This window comes from Zootoca vivipara, chromosome 10, assembly GCF_963506605.1.
Source record: "Zootoca vivipara chromosome 10, rZooViv1.1, whole genome shotgun sequence".
Lineage (NCBI taxonomy): Eukaryota > Metazoa > Chordata > Lepidosauria > Squamata > Lacertidae > Zootoca > Zootoca vivipara.
This window is the reverse complement of record NC_083285.1, coordinates 7,140,030-7,157,082: the sequence shown is the minus strand read 5'-3', so window position 1 is coordinate 7,157,082 and position 17,053 is coordinate 7,140,030. Positions and strand designations below refer to the sequence as shown.

At 40.2% G+C, this 17,053-nt stretch overlaps 1 protein-coding gene across 9 annotated transcripts in view; it reads left to right on the top strand.

The window, feature by feature from the left end:
- ATXN7L1 (ataxin 7 like 1) overlaps positions 1-17,053 on the top strand; it is a 65,805-nt gene that overhangs the window by 44,492 nt on the left and 4,260 nt on the right. For all 9 annotated transcript variants that reach the window (XM_035126548.2, XM_060279546.1, XM_035126557.2 and 6 more), the window contains 6 exons: positions 1,247-1,469; positions 6,139-6,416; positions 11,193-11,275; positions 12,765-13,021; positions 14,031-14,223; positions 14,919-15,040. In XM_035126548.2, the coding sequence (XP_034982439.2) occupies positions 1,247-1,469; positions 6,139-6,416; positions 11,193-11,275; positions 12,765-13,021; positions 14,031-14,223; positions 14,919-15,040 (1,156 nt within the window). The remainder of the gene's footprint in view (positions 1-1,246; positions 1,470-6,138; positions 6,417-11,192; positions 11,276-12,764; positions 13,022-14,030; positions 14,224-14,918; positions 15,041-17,053) is intronic.

The following is a 17,053-nucleotide window of genomic DNA, read 5'->3' as shown; positions in this document are numbered from 1 at the left end:
AGCCAGTGAGATCAGCTTAGACATTTGATATGTGCGCATGTGTTGAGGAATGGAAGAGAGTGCATTCTTAAGAGAGGCCCTTGACTCTGACACATTGAGTGTCTTTCCCCTTGTATTGGTCAGACAGAATGTGACCTTTAAGGTCCATGGGCTTCTCACTTTAATTTTGCTGAAGGATTGAAGAAGGAATTCATGTTGTCTTTCTTGCCCTTTTGTTTTTAATTGATTATGACCGTTAATATAAATAGTTAAATATTGATCAGTATAAACACTTAGGCAGTTCATACAGACTCAGTCCTTAGTTCAATTTCTTCCCCATTGCAAAGATAGGACCTGGCATTTCCTATAAATGTGGTAATTAATGGTCCCTAATGAGAACGAGTATGTGCAAACTGTTACTGCAGATCAAATCATGAGCAAATGAAAAGGCTGAAATTTGAAGTTTTGCATATCATAGTACAGTACATCATTTTGTGTTTGCTAACAGGCACAGAAGTCAAGACAAAAAGTTTTAAGACTGTTTCAACTGATCTGCGAGCCAGTTACTTTTAATTTCTGCTGCTCAAGCATGGGGTCACATGATGACTTTTATGTACAGCAGCCATTTCCTTGGCAGTTCTGTTTTTATTTGAAAAATGTGCCATTAAGATCATGGGAATCGCCACCACATCTAAAATTATTTGCCCTAGTCCCAACATTTCTCTATTCTTAATTACAAGTCAGCAAACAAGACTGGGGGGGGGGAATGCTGGATATTATTTTTGTGAGAGAAATGTAGCTTTTTTGTGTAATTATTCAGCCACCCTGTTAAGCTGAATAGCACAGAGTGAAGAGGTGTTGATATGTTTTGAGTATGCATAAGGAGAATTCTATTTATTATCCATACAGCTTGTATCTGGGGCCAAAGATACCTGCAAACCAGCCCACTCCTCAGACATAAGAGTCCCACTTTGTTTCCATTTGGCTTTTCCAAGGACTGTATTTCAATGCCAGCTCAGCATAACCATTAGCATTGATTCACCAAGCACACAGTGTGGCACTGTACTCTATTACTATTTTGGCTATCTGCATATTAAATATATATTATACAGTAGTATAAATAATGTTTTACTGTAATAGCAAATCAGTTTTATGCAGGATGCTTTGGGCTTATGGTTTCTGTACTGCTTGGGTTTTTCTTTTTTCTTAGCTAGTTGCCATTGTCTTGCCTATTCATTGTCTCTGGGTTTTCCCCTCCCTGCTTTAGAACGAAGACACGGTTCAATGTGTAAGCCTTCCCCATCTCCAGCTTCTCCACCCAGCAATTCCAGGGCATCATTTATACAGATGAAACCGAGATCCTGTATCAGCGGCCATAACCCTGTCAATAACAACTCAAAGCCATTCAAAACGCCCAAAGACAATCTAATTACCTCCACTAGCAAACAGCACATGGTCTTTTCTTCGAAAGTATCAAGGGATAAACCTTGGTAAGTTGCTGTTCTGGAAAACTGTTGGGTTTTTCTCCCTCCTTTTGCTTCTCAATATTTCTTATAAAACAGGCAAGGAAATTTAATATGTGGCTGAATAATGGATCTCTTCCAGCGTTCGAGTATTTTGTGTGTGTGTGTGTGTGTGTGTGTGTATGTGTGTGTGTGTGTGTGTGTGTGTGTGTGTCTTAAATAGAAAATCACAAGATGGACACATTGCTTTTGTGGTGTACCACAAAATGACCTAAAACAAATAATCAGATTACATCCACAAAGCACAGACACCACAAATTAGTAGCTCAAATGAATTTATCAACATAGTTGAATCATCCCTCAAAGAAAGTCTGAGAGAACAGGTGAGTTTTAAGCAGGTACCTAAATGCCAATACTGCAGGTATTGTTGTTGAGGGCAAGTGCTGCCACACTTAGGACCCTGCATTTGCACACACAAGACTTTCCTGCCTCTCCTTAGTTCCTTGTGCTGTGTTGATGGTTGCTCCAAAAATTTCCCCGAATTCTGGGTGTGTTATCATAAGGGTTGCTGTTGGTAGGAGGAGCTCCAGGAGCACAGTTGGAAGTATAGTATAGTACCCCATTTGGTACTTGGATCCCAGACAATAGCTGTATATAAGAATAATAGTGTTACTGCAGGATTTGTGTGTTGTATATGCGAAATTGCCTGTGGTGTTCTATTTGACTAGTTCCTTGTGAATTATTACTGTATATTCCTGCATATAAGACTACTTTTTAACCCAGGAAAATATTCTCAAAAGTCGGAGGTCGTCTTATACGCCGGGTCGTATTTCTTATACGGCGAGTATATCCCAAACTCAATATTTTAACTGGAAAAGTTGGGGGTCGTCTTATACGCCCAGTTGTCTTATATGCCGGAATATACATGTGGGAATTCGTTCATGGTGCAAGAGGAGGAAACTTCCATTTATGCCCTGTGGTGTGTGTGTGTGTGTGTGTGTGTGTGTGTGTGTGTGTACTTAACACTTGTGCATGTGTGCACACCTAAGAAAAACAACCCAGTCATTTCATTGACATTAATAGGAAATGTTTGTTTAGTGGCAGGCCCAGCCAGCTCTTAAGCAGATACAGTAGATTTCTGGGTACCATTAAAAAGCATCAAACTGTCAATTATTTCGTTTATCGTTATATTTGTGCTGTCATTCTGGACTGTAACCAGCCCTGCAGCCCTGCTGCTGCAACAGACTTCCATGCATGCGACGGAACGTCATCTTCAAAAATTAAGGCTGCCACCCTCTGAGCTCATATGTGGAACTGAGTCCCTCTGAACTCACTGGGACTTCCTTCTGCATAACATGTTTAGGATCACACTGTGTAAACGTGAGCTTCCATTTTCAGTGAACCATTTATTAAGTGTGATTGGCAACAGATTTTGAACCCCCCCCCATTAAATGAGAACCTGTTTTTTCAGCCCTTCGGGGCTGCTTTTTAGTAACACTTTATGCCAAAAGATTTAAAACATGCTTGAATACTAGTGTCTCTGCACATGTACAGAAGGAAGTCTCTCTTGCAAAACAAATCTTAGGCATTGCTAAATGACTGTCAGGAACTCTAACAGGACCTCCACTTATGTGGAAAACTAGGACTTCAGCGAGGAAGTCAAATATACTATATAATTTTTTACAGCTGTGGTGACCATCATGTCTCCTTTGCCTTGGATTCCTGTGGCAGTCTTTAGCATATAGATCCTCCCTTAATTTATATTGGTAATCTAGAACAGCCTCTATCCCTAGGACAGCATATTGCCATATCTAGCTCTGGCTTTCTCTAGGGGGAAAAAAATTGTCAATATTGCATTTGTTCTGAAAACATCTGAAGAAGAGCAACCCCAGGCCTTTGTGTGATAGGATATGGGCTGTTGTATTGCAGTTTTTAATACTTTGACAAGGCCCATTTCTGAACAGCTTTCTTTCCTAAGAGACAAAAGTTGAATGCATCGTAATTGTAGCATATAGAGTAGAAAGGATGAGTCCTTTGTCTGTGAGAATTAGATTGGATATGCACTAGTTCAGACCCTCCCAAGTGTCCCTATTTTCCAGGGATGTCCCTGATTTAGAGAAGCCGTCCCGATTTCTGATTGGATCCCAGAATGTCCCGCTTTTCCTTAGGACATCCCTATTTTCATTGGAGAAGTGTTGGAGGGTGTGGAGTTATCCGACCCCCAAGCCGTCTGAAGGCAATCCTGTGGGGGGGGGGGATAAATAGTAAAATTATCGTTATGAAATGGGATGCCCCTATTTTCATTGGAGAAATGTTGGAGGGTATGCTAGTTCATTTGCTCTTAATTAAAAATGACATAATATTAGAAAGGGATGTTACTGATTTTCTCGGCTGCCATTGTGCTGTTTCCAATGTGAGACTTTCCTTTGGACCACATTCAATGAGACCAAACTTGGGTCTATTAAATTCTGTGGGTCTACTCTGAGTAAAAGTTAGTTGTATATGACCCAATAAGAGGATGTGATTTTGCAAGTTAATAAGGAATTATGACTTCCTTTGGAAAAGACATTTCCTGAGGAGGGGATAGGAGGAATCACATCAAAATGGCTGGACCCACTCCATGACAACATGGCGACAGCAAAAAGCTGATGAGATATTAGTTAATCCCAGTAGTTATTTTATATAGCTGGGGGAATGTCTGCTACTTTTTGTTCTTGGATTATAACGCCAAGAGTATGAATTCTCAATAGGTAACAGGCAATATCCATTCCAAAGTTGTCATTTATAGGCGAAGGATAGGAACCACAAACTCAAACCCATTTTAAAACAGAGAAAACAGTCCTGTTTCTACTGAGAGGTTGATCCAGATTAATTGTTCAAGCCTCTGTGCAGCATCTACTCAAACGCAGCACTTGGAATCATAGAATTGTAGAGTTGGAAGGGACAAAAGGGTCATCTAGTCCAACCCTCTGCAGTGCAGGAATATTTTGCCCAGTGTGGGGCTCAAACCCACAACTCTGGAATTAAGAGTCTCATGCTCTACCAACTGAGCTATCCCAACTTGTATTCTGGTTGGCTAGTGTGCCTTGTCAGTTTCGCAAAGTATAAGCCAATCACCAATCCCATACGCTCTCAGCTATCTCTACTCATCCTAATGTCTGGCTTCTTTGTCCTCCTTTACTAGATTGCAGTGTTAGGGGTGTTTTTTTTTTAAGGGATAGGACCTGCTTCAAGGAATCAATTGTGGCTTTGACCCATCTTCTTGCAAGTTGCCCAGTTTCAAAACTCAGTCATTGTCACTTGTGCAGAATAAAGTTCTAAATGATTCACTTACCTATGAAGTATATGCCATCATGTTTATTGTAGAGATGTACTTTGCTGATGCAAGTTAGCTCTGCAAGTAACTCCATTATAATTAAATTCCAGCGCCCAACAAGGGATGCTAAAACACAGCCAGAGCTGGTTTAACTATGTTGATATGATAGAATAGGGCCTCATATGCAGCGATAGCCTGCCAGCACTTCTGCTAAGTTCTCTGTGTTGGGCTCCTTTAAAATTCTGCACAGATTGGAACACAGTGAATATTCTCCCATCATGTGACTAAAGGAGCAACAGCCCTCATTTCCAACTGTAGAGAAATTTAAAAACTGGTAAACACAGGACAGATGCTGCACGTAGAAAAACTTCCATGAATGAAAGAATAGCATATCGTGACACGGAGAAAGATAATATGGGTTGAAGGCAAAGGAGAGCATATTGATGCATGAGACAAGAGAGGCATGGAGGTTCATGCTATTTATACTTTTGAAGTACTGAAAAAAAGAATAACAAAAAAAGGAATTGGTATTTTAAAGGGGGGGGAATTGAATGCCCTTTTTCAAATTCTTAAAGCAACCAGATTAAACATCTCTTATAACAACCTAACTTTAATGTGAAATTTTACAAAAGGTACTGGCCAGAATTTTGATTGTGAAATATTTTTGGCAATCAAAGATCTTCTCAATGTCCTAATGATTCATGATGATTCAGGCTATTTTGACTTATGGCACATTTACCACATCTGAATTTGTGCCCAGTACCACATTTTGCACTAGTTTAGAACGGAAGTACAGGTGGTGATCATTTCGCACAGGGGTTCCATTCTGGTCCTCTATTTCAGGGTCTGTTAGAGCTATTAAATGCTGTGACAAAATTTAAAAGCATGCCATTAAGTTCTTTTAATACTTCTTTTCTGTATCAAACACTTTAGTTTGGATGATAAATTTGAAAATGTTAATATGCTTTTGACTCCTTTTATTCCCTGTGAAAGAGGCATGCACCATACAGCCAGTAAGCCTTATAAATTGACACTATTTCAAGAGCAGGCATAGTAATAATCAAAAAGAAAACATTTTAAAAAACAAGTACGCATAAGTGTTCTCATATATATATATATACACACACACACACACACACACACATATATATATATATATATATATATATTTCCCACCACTTATATTTTTGTGTTTAGAACTGGCCATTAAGAAAATAGTGTGCTCACATGTTAATAAACTGTATAACTAAATGTGCTGGTTTTAGGTTAATTCCAGGGTTAGTAGATGTAATGTGAAACCAAGCATGGAAGGAAGTTGAGAGAGTATATGTCACATGGTGCAGAAAACACATCTTGAAGACTTTTTCTTTGGTGTTTCAGTGTTCCTGTTCCCGTAGTCAGTCTAGAGAAAATTCCTAACCTAGTGAAGGCAGACGGTGCCAATGTTAAAATGAACTCTACAACCACTACCACCAGCTCCACCTCCTCAGCCTCTTCATCTACCACACTTGCTCCAATTAAATCTGCTTTGACATGTAAATCGGTGCCACCATCGCCAGAAAAGATTTTGAATGGCAAAGGCGTAATAGCTCCATCAATAGACAAGAAACACCAAAATGGCACTAAAAACAGTAACAAGTCTTACAAGAGAGTTTCAGGTAAGTAGCATTGTAGCATGACTTGATGAGATCCCATCATTCTTCGTTAGCAGCGTTTGTTGCTAATTATTTATTATATGCCGTAGCTATTATTTACATAACGGTGATCTCGGCCCACGTGTCAAATCTGTTTATGTGTGAGGTGTTTAGTCAGTACCGAAGCACAACTTGCCTCACACTTTATATTGGTGTTCTGGCATTATTTCTTAATTTTGCAAAACGTAATACAACGTAGGAGAACTAAGGAACAAATTCTGTAAAAATCAAACAGGATTATCTCATAAAGGAGGCTGTTGGCTGCTCTTCCCTTCAGCGGTATTTAAATAAAATGGATTTGGATCTGAATATTGCCTTGTCCCAGTGGAAGGCGGGAACCTCTGGATCTAAACCAGTGTTCCCAAATTTGAACAAGCAAAAAAAGCAATTGGTTTGCACAAATGAGAAATGCTACTACTTCCTCTCTCTTGGCTAAAGGTAGGTGTCATTTACTTGTCTCATCGGTCAGCATTCCCTTCACGTGAATATTCATGCCTTTGTTGTAACAAAGGGTTGTTGTAATGACACATAGCTTTGCTCATTGCATTTCAGCTGGCAATCATGCACTGTATAAACTACTAACTGTTGACTTATTACTGTACTCCTAAAAACTTAAGAAGTAAAGATCATTTCATGTGTACTGATGATGACCAGAAGATAGAACACCTTCTAATGCAGGAATGTTGCTTGTACAATTCCATTTGGTCCATGATATAGGAAAGAATGTGGTTTTTTAAAATGTGTTTTGTTTGTTTTCAGTGCTTAAAATCTGGACAATGCATAAAATTTGAAAAGTAAAGATATGCCTCTGGGCTCACAGACGTGATAGACTTGAAAGATACGGAATAGTACATAAGGCAAAGGAATAGAGGGTGGGAAAGGGGGGTAACCGTGGGAGGCTTAGGAAATGATTATTTTCAACGGTTTGTGTTTTTTTTTAAAGGAAGGAACATAAAGTGGGCCTCCAGAGGAAAGGGATAGATTTAAGAAGGAAGGTTAATGGGAGAATGGAGAATGTGGTGGAAGATGGAGAAATAGGAAAAGTGTAGCGGTCCAAAGGTACGAAGATGCTTGAAAGCAAGACAGTTAGTGTAAATCGAGAAAAGAGACAATGCAGTGAATGGAAAAGGGAGAATATTCAGAGCAATTCAGGTGAAGAAAGGAACTGAGAGTAAAAGGGTTAGGGTTATATAGAATCTAGAATCTAGAATCTTACAGTGGTGCAAGTAGAATTGAGAGTTATGTGAGCAAGAAAAATAAATGAGAATTAAGAAACATTTGAGGTGAGAAAGCAATGCTGAACAATCAAGTCATCTTTGTTCAAATGTTGAGGGAGAAATGTACACAATGCCTGAGTAAAGCATTAGCGCTTAACATTATAGGAGGGAAACTACAATTTTGGAGAAATTTGTGTGTGCTGAAATACTAGCTCTTGTACGAAGGAAGTTATCCACTCACCCCCTTTGATTATCCAGCTGCTTTGTGCTATTATAAATCTATGCGTGTTGCTTCAAAGCTGCAGTGTCTTTTCGCAATTGGACAAGCCCGACTGGTAACTCCCTAAAGAGAGATCAGATAAATGGGAAATGCACAAATATGGATGCTGTCTTTTTAGCAGACAATTCAGATTACTTCGTATATGTATAGTTTTCATTATCTCATTTTAGTGGTTTAGTTCAAAGGCAGCAACAGGTGCATTTGGCTCAAAACTGTGCACCCTTGTCATTCAGCACTGTGATGCTTCTATGAAAAGTGTGAAAAGCTTTCCAGGAAGTTATATTTTTCTCAAAGAATTGATTTTTAGCAGACCTGTGCAATAAAAGGACATTGAAAGATTGTATTTGAACATTAATTGTTATTTGGCACGTTATATTAATACCTTAGAAATACTAAACAGTAATTGGTCTGATAGTATTTGAATGTACACATTCGTATTATGATAGTTATAGATGTTTTAAGAAGAGACGAACTTTCCCCCATAGCATTAGTCTAATAATAGCAACTTCCTGTCCTCTTTATAGAAGAGTTACTGACTTTATTATGAGTTGCACAGTACTGTTTAGTCTTCACAGATCTGGCACTCATTTTTTGGCCCCAACATTCATGATTAGTGGGGTCTCTTCTTAATTTTTTACCATGCATGTTTTGGGATGTTAGCGCCAACAGTGAGAGTCACCTTCTCTTAGTCTTGACTTAGTTGTGGGTCCTGACCCACCAGTTGAAGTACAGCTGTAGGTCACTTGAAACAGGGGTATCTTACAGGCTCAAATTTTAATAGGCTGACAGGAGGAGTTCCCCAGTTGTGGAACACTCATCAGAGAATGCCTCTCCATGTGCTCTCAGTTTAAGTACACTTTACAGCATCCTCTGCCCAGGGATGATAGTGAAGAGGCAATGTTGGTTTGATAGTAAAGGTTGTGAGTGATATGCTATACGGAGTAAATGAATAGTATCCTCTTTCTCAGCATTGGCTGGTCCTCAATTGGAGTATGGTGTTCTGCACTAGGTGCCACAATGCAAGAACATTGTCAACAAAGAGGAAAAGTTCAGAGGATTCTGTGATGAGGGTGACAGAAGGTCCAGCAGGCAAGTCATATAAGGAAAGGCTGAAGGAGTTGGGTATGTGTAACCGAGAAAAGATTAAGGGCAGAACAATATTTTAAATTGGGAAAGCAAAGTTGGGAACATATGTTTACCACAGTTAGTAAAGGAGCACAATTAAATGACCGGCTAAACATGTAAGACCAAACTGTGACCTGGCATAACATGAGCAAATCTTGGGCTTGCATGTTCCCTTTGTCCCTCATGCACTCCAGTTCCCTCGCTGACTTCAGTTTTGGGCAAACCATAGCTTGCAATAGCATCCAAATGAGCAAGCTATGGTGTATGCTTTTCTCCTGACATTAAAAACAAAACAGAACAAAAAACTTGGTGGAGAAATAGAACAAAAGAAACACAAGAAAGATCTTTGTAATTAGTGCATAATTATGCCATTTTCAGGAGTGTTTGCAACCATTCAGAAGAGCTAATGCTAGACCTTTAGCATTCAGTCTGCCAAAAGTTACAAGTGGCAAGAAATTGGTAGAAAATGATCCTCTGAACCATCCCGAGAATTCTTATCATATTCTTGGCTCTGTTATGTAATAGTAAAAATGACACATTTTATTGTGGGGAAAGTCTTCTGGTCCCATTAATTTCACTACTCATGCTTTGATCAGAGATCCAGAATTCTCTGACCTTTGCAGATTGAGAAAGGGGCATGTTTGTTCTGTTTTTGAATGATATGCCTTGAGAAGCACATACTTACATTTAGTGTTGTGTTTTGTTTGTAGATTTAAATGGCAGGATCTAAACACTGTTTTCTATTAGTGAAACACTTTTTCATGTTTGATGATGTCTTTGTGCATGCAGATTGGGTCTAATCCTTGACCTTAAGTGGGGAGCCTATGGCTCTACCTAACGTTGACTTTCTTCAACTCTCATTGACCAGTACAGGAAGTGATTATGGGAGCCATAGGTACCAACTCCCTGGTGGTCTGGGGCACCGACAAAAGTCCCCATGAAGGAGCCGGGCATCCACAAATTTTGGTGCCAGGGCCATGCACACTGCATGGCACCCAAGGCCCCGGGCACCCACAGTCAGGGGGCCAAGCTGGCACTCCTGATGGGAGCTGTAGTAAAACAACACCTGGAAGCTTGTTGTTGTTGTTTAGTCGTTTAGTCGTTTAGTCGTGTCCGACTCTTTGTGACCCCCATGGACCATAGCACCTGGAAGCTAGAGGTTCCCTATTCCTGGCTCTGTAAAACTTTTTGCCTGGATGGAAGACTGAACAGGTAAGCTACTGCATGTGAGCTGATGGAAAACCTTTAGCAGGCCAGATTGTGGCTTGTGGGCTTCGTGTTGTCAGCCCTGATCTGGCCCAAGGCAAGTGTAACCAAAACAGGATGATTGGCCATTGCTTTGATCCTAAAAGGATGAGTAGCCCCTTAACTTTTCTGATAGAGCAATTGGGAGAAGCAGCTCGTTTTGTCCAAGCCACAGGAAATGGAGGGAAGGAAAAGAATAATTTCACATGCCTTTTAACAGGTATGAGAGCTCTTCTGCACACCTACGCCCATTGAAAGAAGCCTGTAACCTCCATCAATCTCCCTCCCTCCAGGTCTTTCACATTATATTTCATATTGAGCTTAGTGAAGTGCTAATAAATCCATCCCTTACACAAGAACAGTATGGAAAGCAGGCCTGCACCAACTGTTCCCTTTGCTACATTAAATGCTCCGCTGTTATGGGGTAGATGATGCTGGTGGGGTTGTTTTCAAGCTTCAGTTCAAGAAGCAGAGTGGAACAGAGAAATTAGCTTTGTTACTAACTAGATAGGAATCTTGTTAAGTTTCTGTGTGAGAGTGAACTTGTGTGTCTGTGAATCTGTTGTCTGCAAGCGTCATAACCATAGCTGCCAAGTTATCCCTTTTTTAAAGGGATTTTCCCTTATGCTGAATAGGCTTCCTCGCAAGAAAAGGGAAAACTTGGCAGCTATGGTCATACCTTGATGTAGGTATGCTAAAAATCAGAATGTGTTAAGGAAAAGTACAATATCTTTACAAATTTATTCTCATCTGCACCATTAAAAGTGTATTTAGTTTTTGTTTCATGTAACTTTAAACATGTTAAGACGTTGTTGTTGTTTTTAAAAAAGGAGAAAACCCTCTCACTTTATTATAATTATTATTTTCAAACAGAGAGAGAGTTTGACCCAAATAAACATTGTGGAGTATTGGATCCTGAGACAAAGAAACCCTGCACAAGATCACTCACCTGCAAGGTAGTTTTCTTGTTAATTTAAATATATATAATGCTTTGACATGACTGACATTTTTACTAATGCATAAAGGTCATTTTGACACGTCGTGTATATTTAAATAGTCAAGAGCAACCCCATATTAAATCAAAAGGGTGATTTGGGCACTGTGGTTATTCATTGCCAAACATATGAATGAATGAATGAATGAATGAATGAATGAATGAATGAATGATAACAATAGTTCTGCAGTAGTGCAGTCCTCATTTATGGATAGGCTTTATCTTTTTTTCTTTTCATAGCTAATGCATAGGGGTTAAGCACTTGATGCTTTGAAGACACAGGTGTTTGCTGGATGAAGTGGTGATGGCTGGAGGAATAAGTGAGGCTGACAAGGCATTAATGGCAGGTTTCAGGCATTGGAGTGCAAAGAGGGACAGCAAGAGGAACCAAACAAAAATCCCTTTAAGTGGAGTAAGCATTTCCCTGTCTCTTCTCAGTACTGGGGAGGGCAGAAAGGAGCTTGTCTCATCGTAGGAGCTCCCAAACTCATGCCTCCAAAGCCCAGAACAACGTTATCTGACCAGGAATATCCAGTTTGGTGGTTTCCAATGAAAGGGTTGAAACACACAGACATAACTGAGCTGTTTGTTATGTATGACAACTTACTCCCTTAGCGAAAGATAACCCTTTTAAGGCTATAATTTAACAGATTAGAAAGGGATAGGGGAAAATAGTAATTTTTGCCTTCCCTTTTAAGAAATGTGGAAATGTCAGGGTGCAGCTGAGTGACTTCAGCATTGCAGATCCCTTTTCGGAGTAAAGAAAATTGAGGTCTTATTTTTGACTGATTGACCCTCTCCACCCAAACTGAGAACACTTGTCTTTAGGATATATTGCCTTTTGTAAAGACAAGAACACCTGCATTAATTTAAAAACAAAAGGAAAATATTCCTGCAACTTTGTTTTGAACAAATTAAAGAGTTCTTCTTCTTCTTTGTTCTTTCTTTTTGGTTTTATTCTCTTTGTAAACTGCTTTGAGGATTTTTTAAAAACTGGTGTATAAATTTTATCGCATAAATAATAAATAAACTTGTAGATGAAAAGCTATTGAACTTTTAAGTTGAAGGTACAGAGAATGTTATTTCCAGGTCTGGTTTGCAATTAATTTACACAATAACATCATGGAACTTATGTTGTTTCATGGATTAATATATTGTAACTGTTTTTATATTCACACCCTTATTTTTTAAAACCACAATCAAACCATAATGCTCTGGTTATGGTACTAATGTGTAGAGTGTTTTCATGGAAAGTTTTCTTATCACCAAAATAATGTTTCATTAAACTGTATGTGCCTCCTAGGACAGGTGAACTAACCTGTATAGAAGAACTGTTTCGTGTTGTCATAAAATCAGTGATCAGTCAAATATTTCCAGCTATCTCCTAGATTAATATTTTAATTGATTTTTATATTTACAACCCCCGAAATTTTCAACTACCCTATTTTTAGACTCATTCACTTAATCACCGGCGAGCAGTTCCAGGCCGTAAAAAACAGTTTGACATTCTCTTAGCTGAACACAAAGCTCGATCCCGGGAAAAAGAAGTAGCAAAAGACAAGGAGCATCCACAATGTATAAGGGAAACTCATCAGCCCCAGCCTGTGCTAGTCCAAGACACTCTGTCAGGAACATCAGTGAACTCTGGGCAAGAGCCCAAAGGGACATCGCCTGCAAAATCAAGACTGCCCAATTCAGCATTTCCTAGGTAAGTGACCTGCCTGGGCACAGCATTCTGGCATTCAGTGAGCATTTCTACAGGAAGCAGTGGGTCCAAGGAAATGACAAATTATGATATGAGCAAGCTCAAATTCAGTGGTGTGGATAAATTATGGAAATCATATTTATTTGTATATATATATCTCATGTGCAGTGCAAAATTTTAGAGACTGAGGGATAGTCTCTACTCAGACTCTAGCAAAAACCAGGAACTTGTTTTCCAACTGCTTTTCACAATCAGGGCTTGAAAGTTGCACCTTTTAATGAAGTAGGAAATGATCAGGTTTCATTCTGAAGTCAGAATTCTGCAGTTCAGTTCCTGATAAAGTCCCTGCAGACTTCAAGCCCTTCTAAATTTCTGGTATGAATGCCATAGCAAATCTACTATACTTCAAAAGCTTCTGTGCTTTCTGTGTAGTGAATGTCACAGCATTTTATATCTTCTCCTTTTCTGTAGGAAATGTCTATTTTCCAATCCAGACTTTCTCTCTAGCAGTAATGCATTTAATGTCTCAATATTAATGGCATTTTGAACCATATAAAGATGGATTTTTGTAAAAGATTTTTATGTGCCTAGTTTATTGAAACACACACAGCTCAATCCTATGCACATTTATTCAGAAGTCAGTAACAAAGAATTCAGAGGGACTTGCTGCTTAATGTGTTTGTAGTACAGGTGACTCTCAACTTTGTGGGGGTGTATAGTCAAAACACATTGGGTTCAATGGTCTTTTTTCCTGTAAGCCCATCCCCCTTTTATTTTTTATTGTTGCAAAGTGTGTAAAGCTGAATGCACAGAAGATAAATGTGTGTAAGTTGTGAGTTAGTTGTGCAAGGCTTCCATCGTAAACATGCTTAGGATGTAATAGGTTTTATTGAGCATGGTGACATTTACTCTGGAGTAAAGTATGTGTTGCAGTATCTTACTGTAAGTTTCCTTTTAGCTAGGAAGGTAGTTGTGGAGTTTGAACCCTTTGTTGGTCGTTTTACCCTCTTAGGCCTTCCTCTGCAAACAGCATAAATAGCACTAGTTCTTCAAACCATGGTGGCTATGCTCAAGAACTGCCTTTGCCTTCTATGGGAGGAGATCTGCCTAGCAGATTATCTAGTGATGAGGGTGAAGCGGAGGGATCCGAAGAATCTGAGAAGTTAGACTGTCACTATTCCGGACACCATCCTCGACCTCTTGGGGTATGTCTTTTTATCTCCAGTAAGCCTGTTCATTGCTGACATTTACGACTGGCTGTATGCTCTTATGTAAGAAGCACCTCGTTGCTGAAAGCATGTGCGTTATATAAAGACATACCTTATTAACATGTATTAGCATGTAATGCTAAACCATGGTTTGCTTAACCTAAGTATGATTTGCCTAAACATTTGAACCTGCTCTGAGCAAGTAATCATGGTTTACATTTTAACAAGCCACATTTTGAACTCATGATTGCTTGGCTTATGGATTGTGGCTTGGTAGTACCATGGTTTGTCATCACACCCAAACCCAAGATCCTGGAGTAACCTTGGTTTGTTTGAGCACCCCACCCCAGCCATTCGCCAAAGTACAGAGGCAAGGCTGCTGGAAAGTGAAACCACTCCCCAGCATAGCTGTCAATTTTTCCCTTTTCTCACAAGGAAGCCTATTCAGCACAAGGGAATTTCCCTTTAAAAAAGGGAGAACTTGACAGCTATGCGTCCCCAGGCTAAATGACCTGTGCTGGGTTCTTTTCCAGAAGTAGCCCCCTCTCTTCATACTGACTTTCTCCACCCAACTCTTCCATGGCATGTCCTCATTTAATTTGTAATTCATAATTGAAGGCAAGCGTGAGTGAGGTGGTGCTGGTGTTCCACCACTCCTCACAACTGACCATGTTTTGCTTTATCATTTCCAGTTTTGTTCATTTGGAAGTCATTTGATGGGAAGAGGTTACTATGTATTTGACAGAAGATGGGATCGTTTTCGACTAGCACTGAATTCCATGGTAGAAAAACACTTAAACTCACAGATGTGGAGGTAAGTAAACAGCTTCTGCTTTCATGTTACCCTACAGGTCTAATAGCGGGGTATAAGAGCAGAAAATAATGCCAATGTATTTCACATCTGGCACCTCAAAGGGGTGTTGGGGGGGGAGCAGGTAAGCCCCATGCTGCATAGTTGATCACAACACATAGTGCATGCACCAATTTTGAATGGCAGTGCCCATCAACTTTGGGGGGCCAACCCCCTCAAATACTTTATTTTGGGAGAGGGGCTGAAGGGACATTGGTCCCTAGGAGTTTGCTCCTTTGGTTTCAGATAGTACAGGGGTCCCCAGACTTACCGACGTTTGGGCCGGTTCCCATCGCGCCGATCGCGCGGAGGGCCGGAGGGCGGGGGAGCGCGCGCCCGTGCGGGCCGGCGGGCGGGGGAGTGCACGCCCGTGCGCATGCGCACAGGCACTTACTGGTGCGGCGGCGCGCTTCCAGGGTGGAAAAAGCGCCGAAAATCCGTTGTGCGCATGCGTATGGGCCTCCCCCGACCCGGAAGTGCACCAGAAATGACCTCTTCCGGGTCGGGAGAGGCCCATACGCATGCGCACAAAGGATTTTCGGCGCTTTTTTCCCAACCCGGAAGAGCGCTGCCGCGCCCCGCGCCGTAAGAGCGGGTGGCGGCGGGGGTCCTCGCGGGCCGGATTGGCAGGCCAATTGGGCCGCATCCGGCCCCCGGGCCGTAGTCTGGGGACCCCTGAGATAGTACATGGATAGATGAGTCTAAAAAGCTTGGGACACAAATTTGCATGGCCCTCTAGCAGCTATGGTGGTTCATTTACCAGAATTAATGTATTTAATGTATTCAGCGTTAACTCTGGAAGTGTATATTTTCGATTCTGACTAAACTAAAAAAAAACACACAACTGCAGAGGTAGAAAAGGTGCAGAAGCTATCGAGAGGTTTAGAGGACCTTCCTCATGGGGAAAGGTTAGAATGTTTGGAGTTTAGTTTTGCTTTCTTTTAACCAGGAAAAAATGTGAATGAGAGACATAACAGGGTTTATACCATTATGGATAGTATTCAGAAGTGGATCAAGAGAAGTTCTATACTCAACTCAACTAGCTTGATTGGCCTGACAGATTCAGGGCAGCGCCCCCCACCCAAAGAGAAGAATTCTGCACAATGCATTCAGTTGCCACAATCTGTGGTGATATCCACTGGAAGAGATGGCTTTAAATGGCTTTATACCAATTCATAAGGGCTCTCAGAGGCTATTTGTCTTGATGGCTAAATGATTGCCATTTGCACTGTCTTGGACTCGGATGTTGTCGCTTGTAACATTTGCCTGAAGGAACATGGCTCACTTCTTCTTTATTGATGACCGCCCTGAGACCTCCGGGTATAAGGCAGTATATAAATTCAATAAATAATAATAACAATGAGGTACAATAGTTGGAACTTTGGGGGTCAGACTTGATACATAGTCTTTTTTTAAAATAATTTTTATTAATTAAACAATACAACTCATCACATATACCTCATACATTCTTTTCAAAGAAAAAATATATACATATCAAACAAAATAAAAATAAATAATAATAGTAATAATAATAAAAAATAACATAAAGCAATTCACCCCCCACCACCATTTCCCCCCTCCCCCACTCAGACTTCCCTCCACTGTCTACTTGACTTCTGTTTTCAACCTTATTCTAATTCTGTAAATATTGTTAACTACATATTCCTCTAGATGTATTTCTCTGCATGTATTCTATTATTATATATTTCTATATCCCTATCTTCTTTACCTCCAAGTTTGATACATAGTCTTCTGTTAACTTTGCACATCCCAATACTAATTGGTTGTTAATGTTTATGATAGTCCTTCTATATTTGAAGTTATTTGGATCGCAGTAGATTGTCTAGTGAATTCAAGGAACTTGCCTGGCAGAGGGAGGGAGGGCTGAATGTGGCTGTGGGAGGCATGAACAACATCTCCCATCCCCCGCATTGTCTCCTGGTGATGGCCGGAGAATGGGGGAAATAGGACTTAACC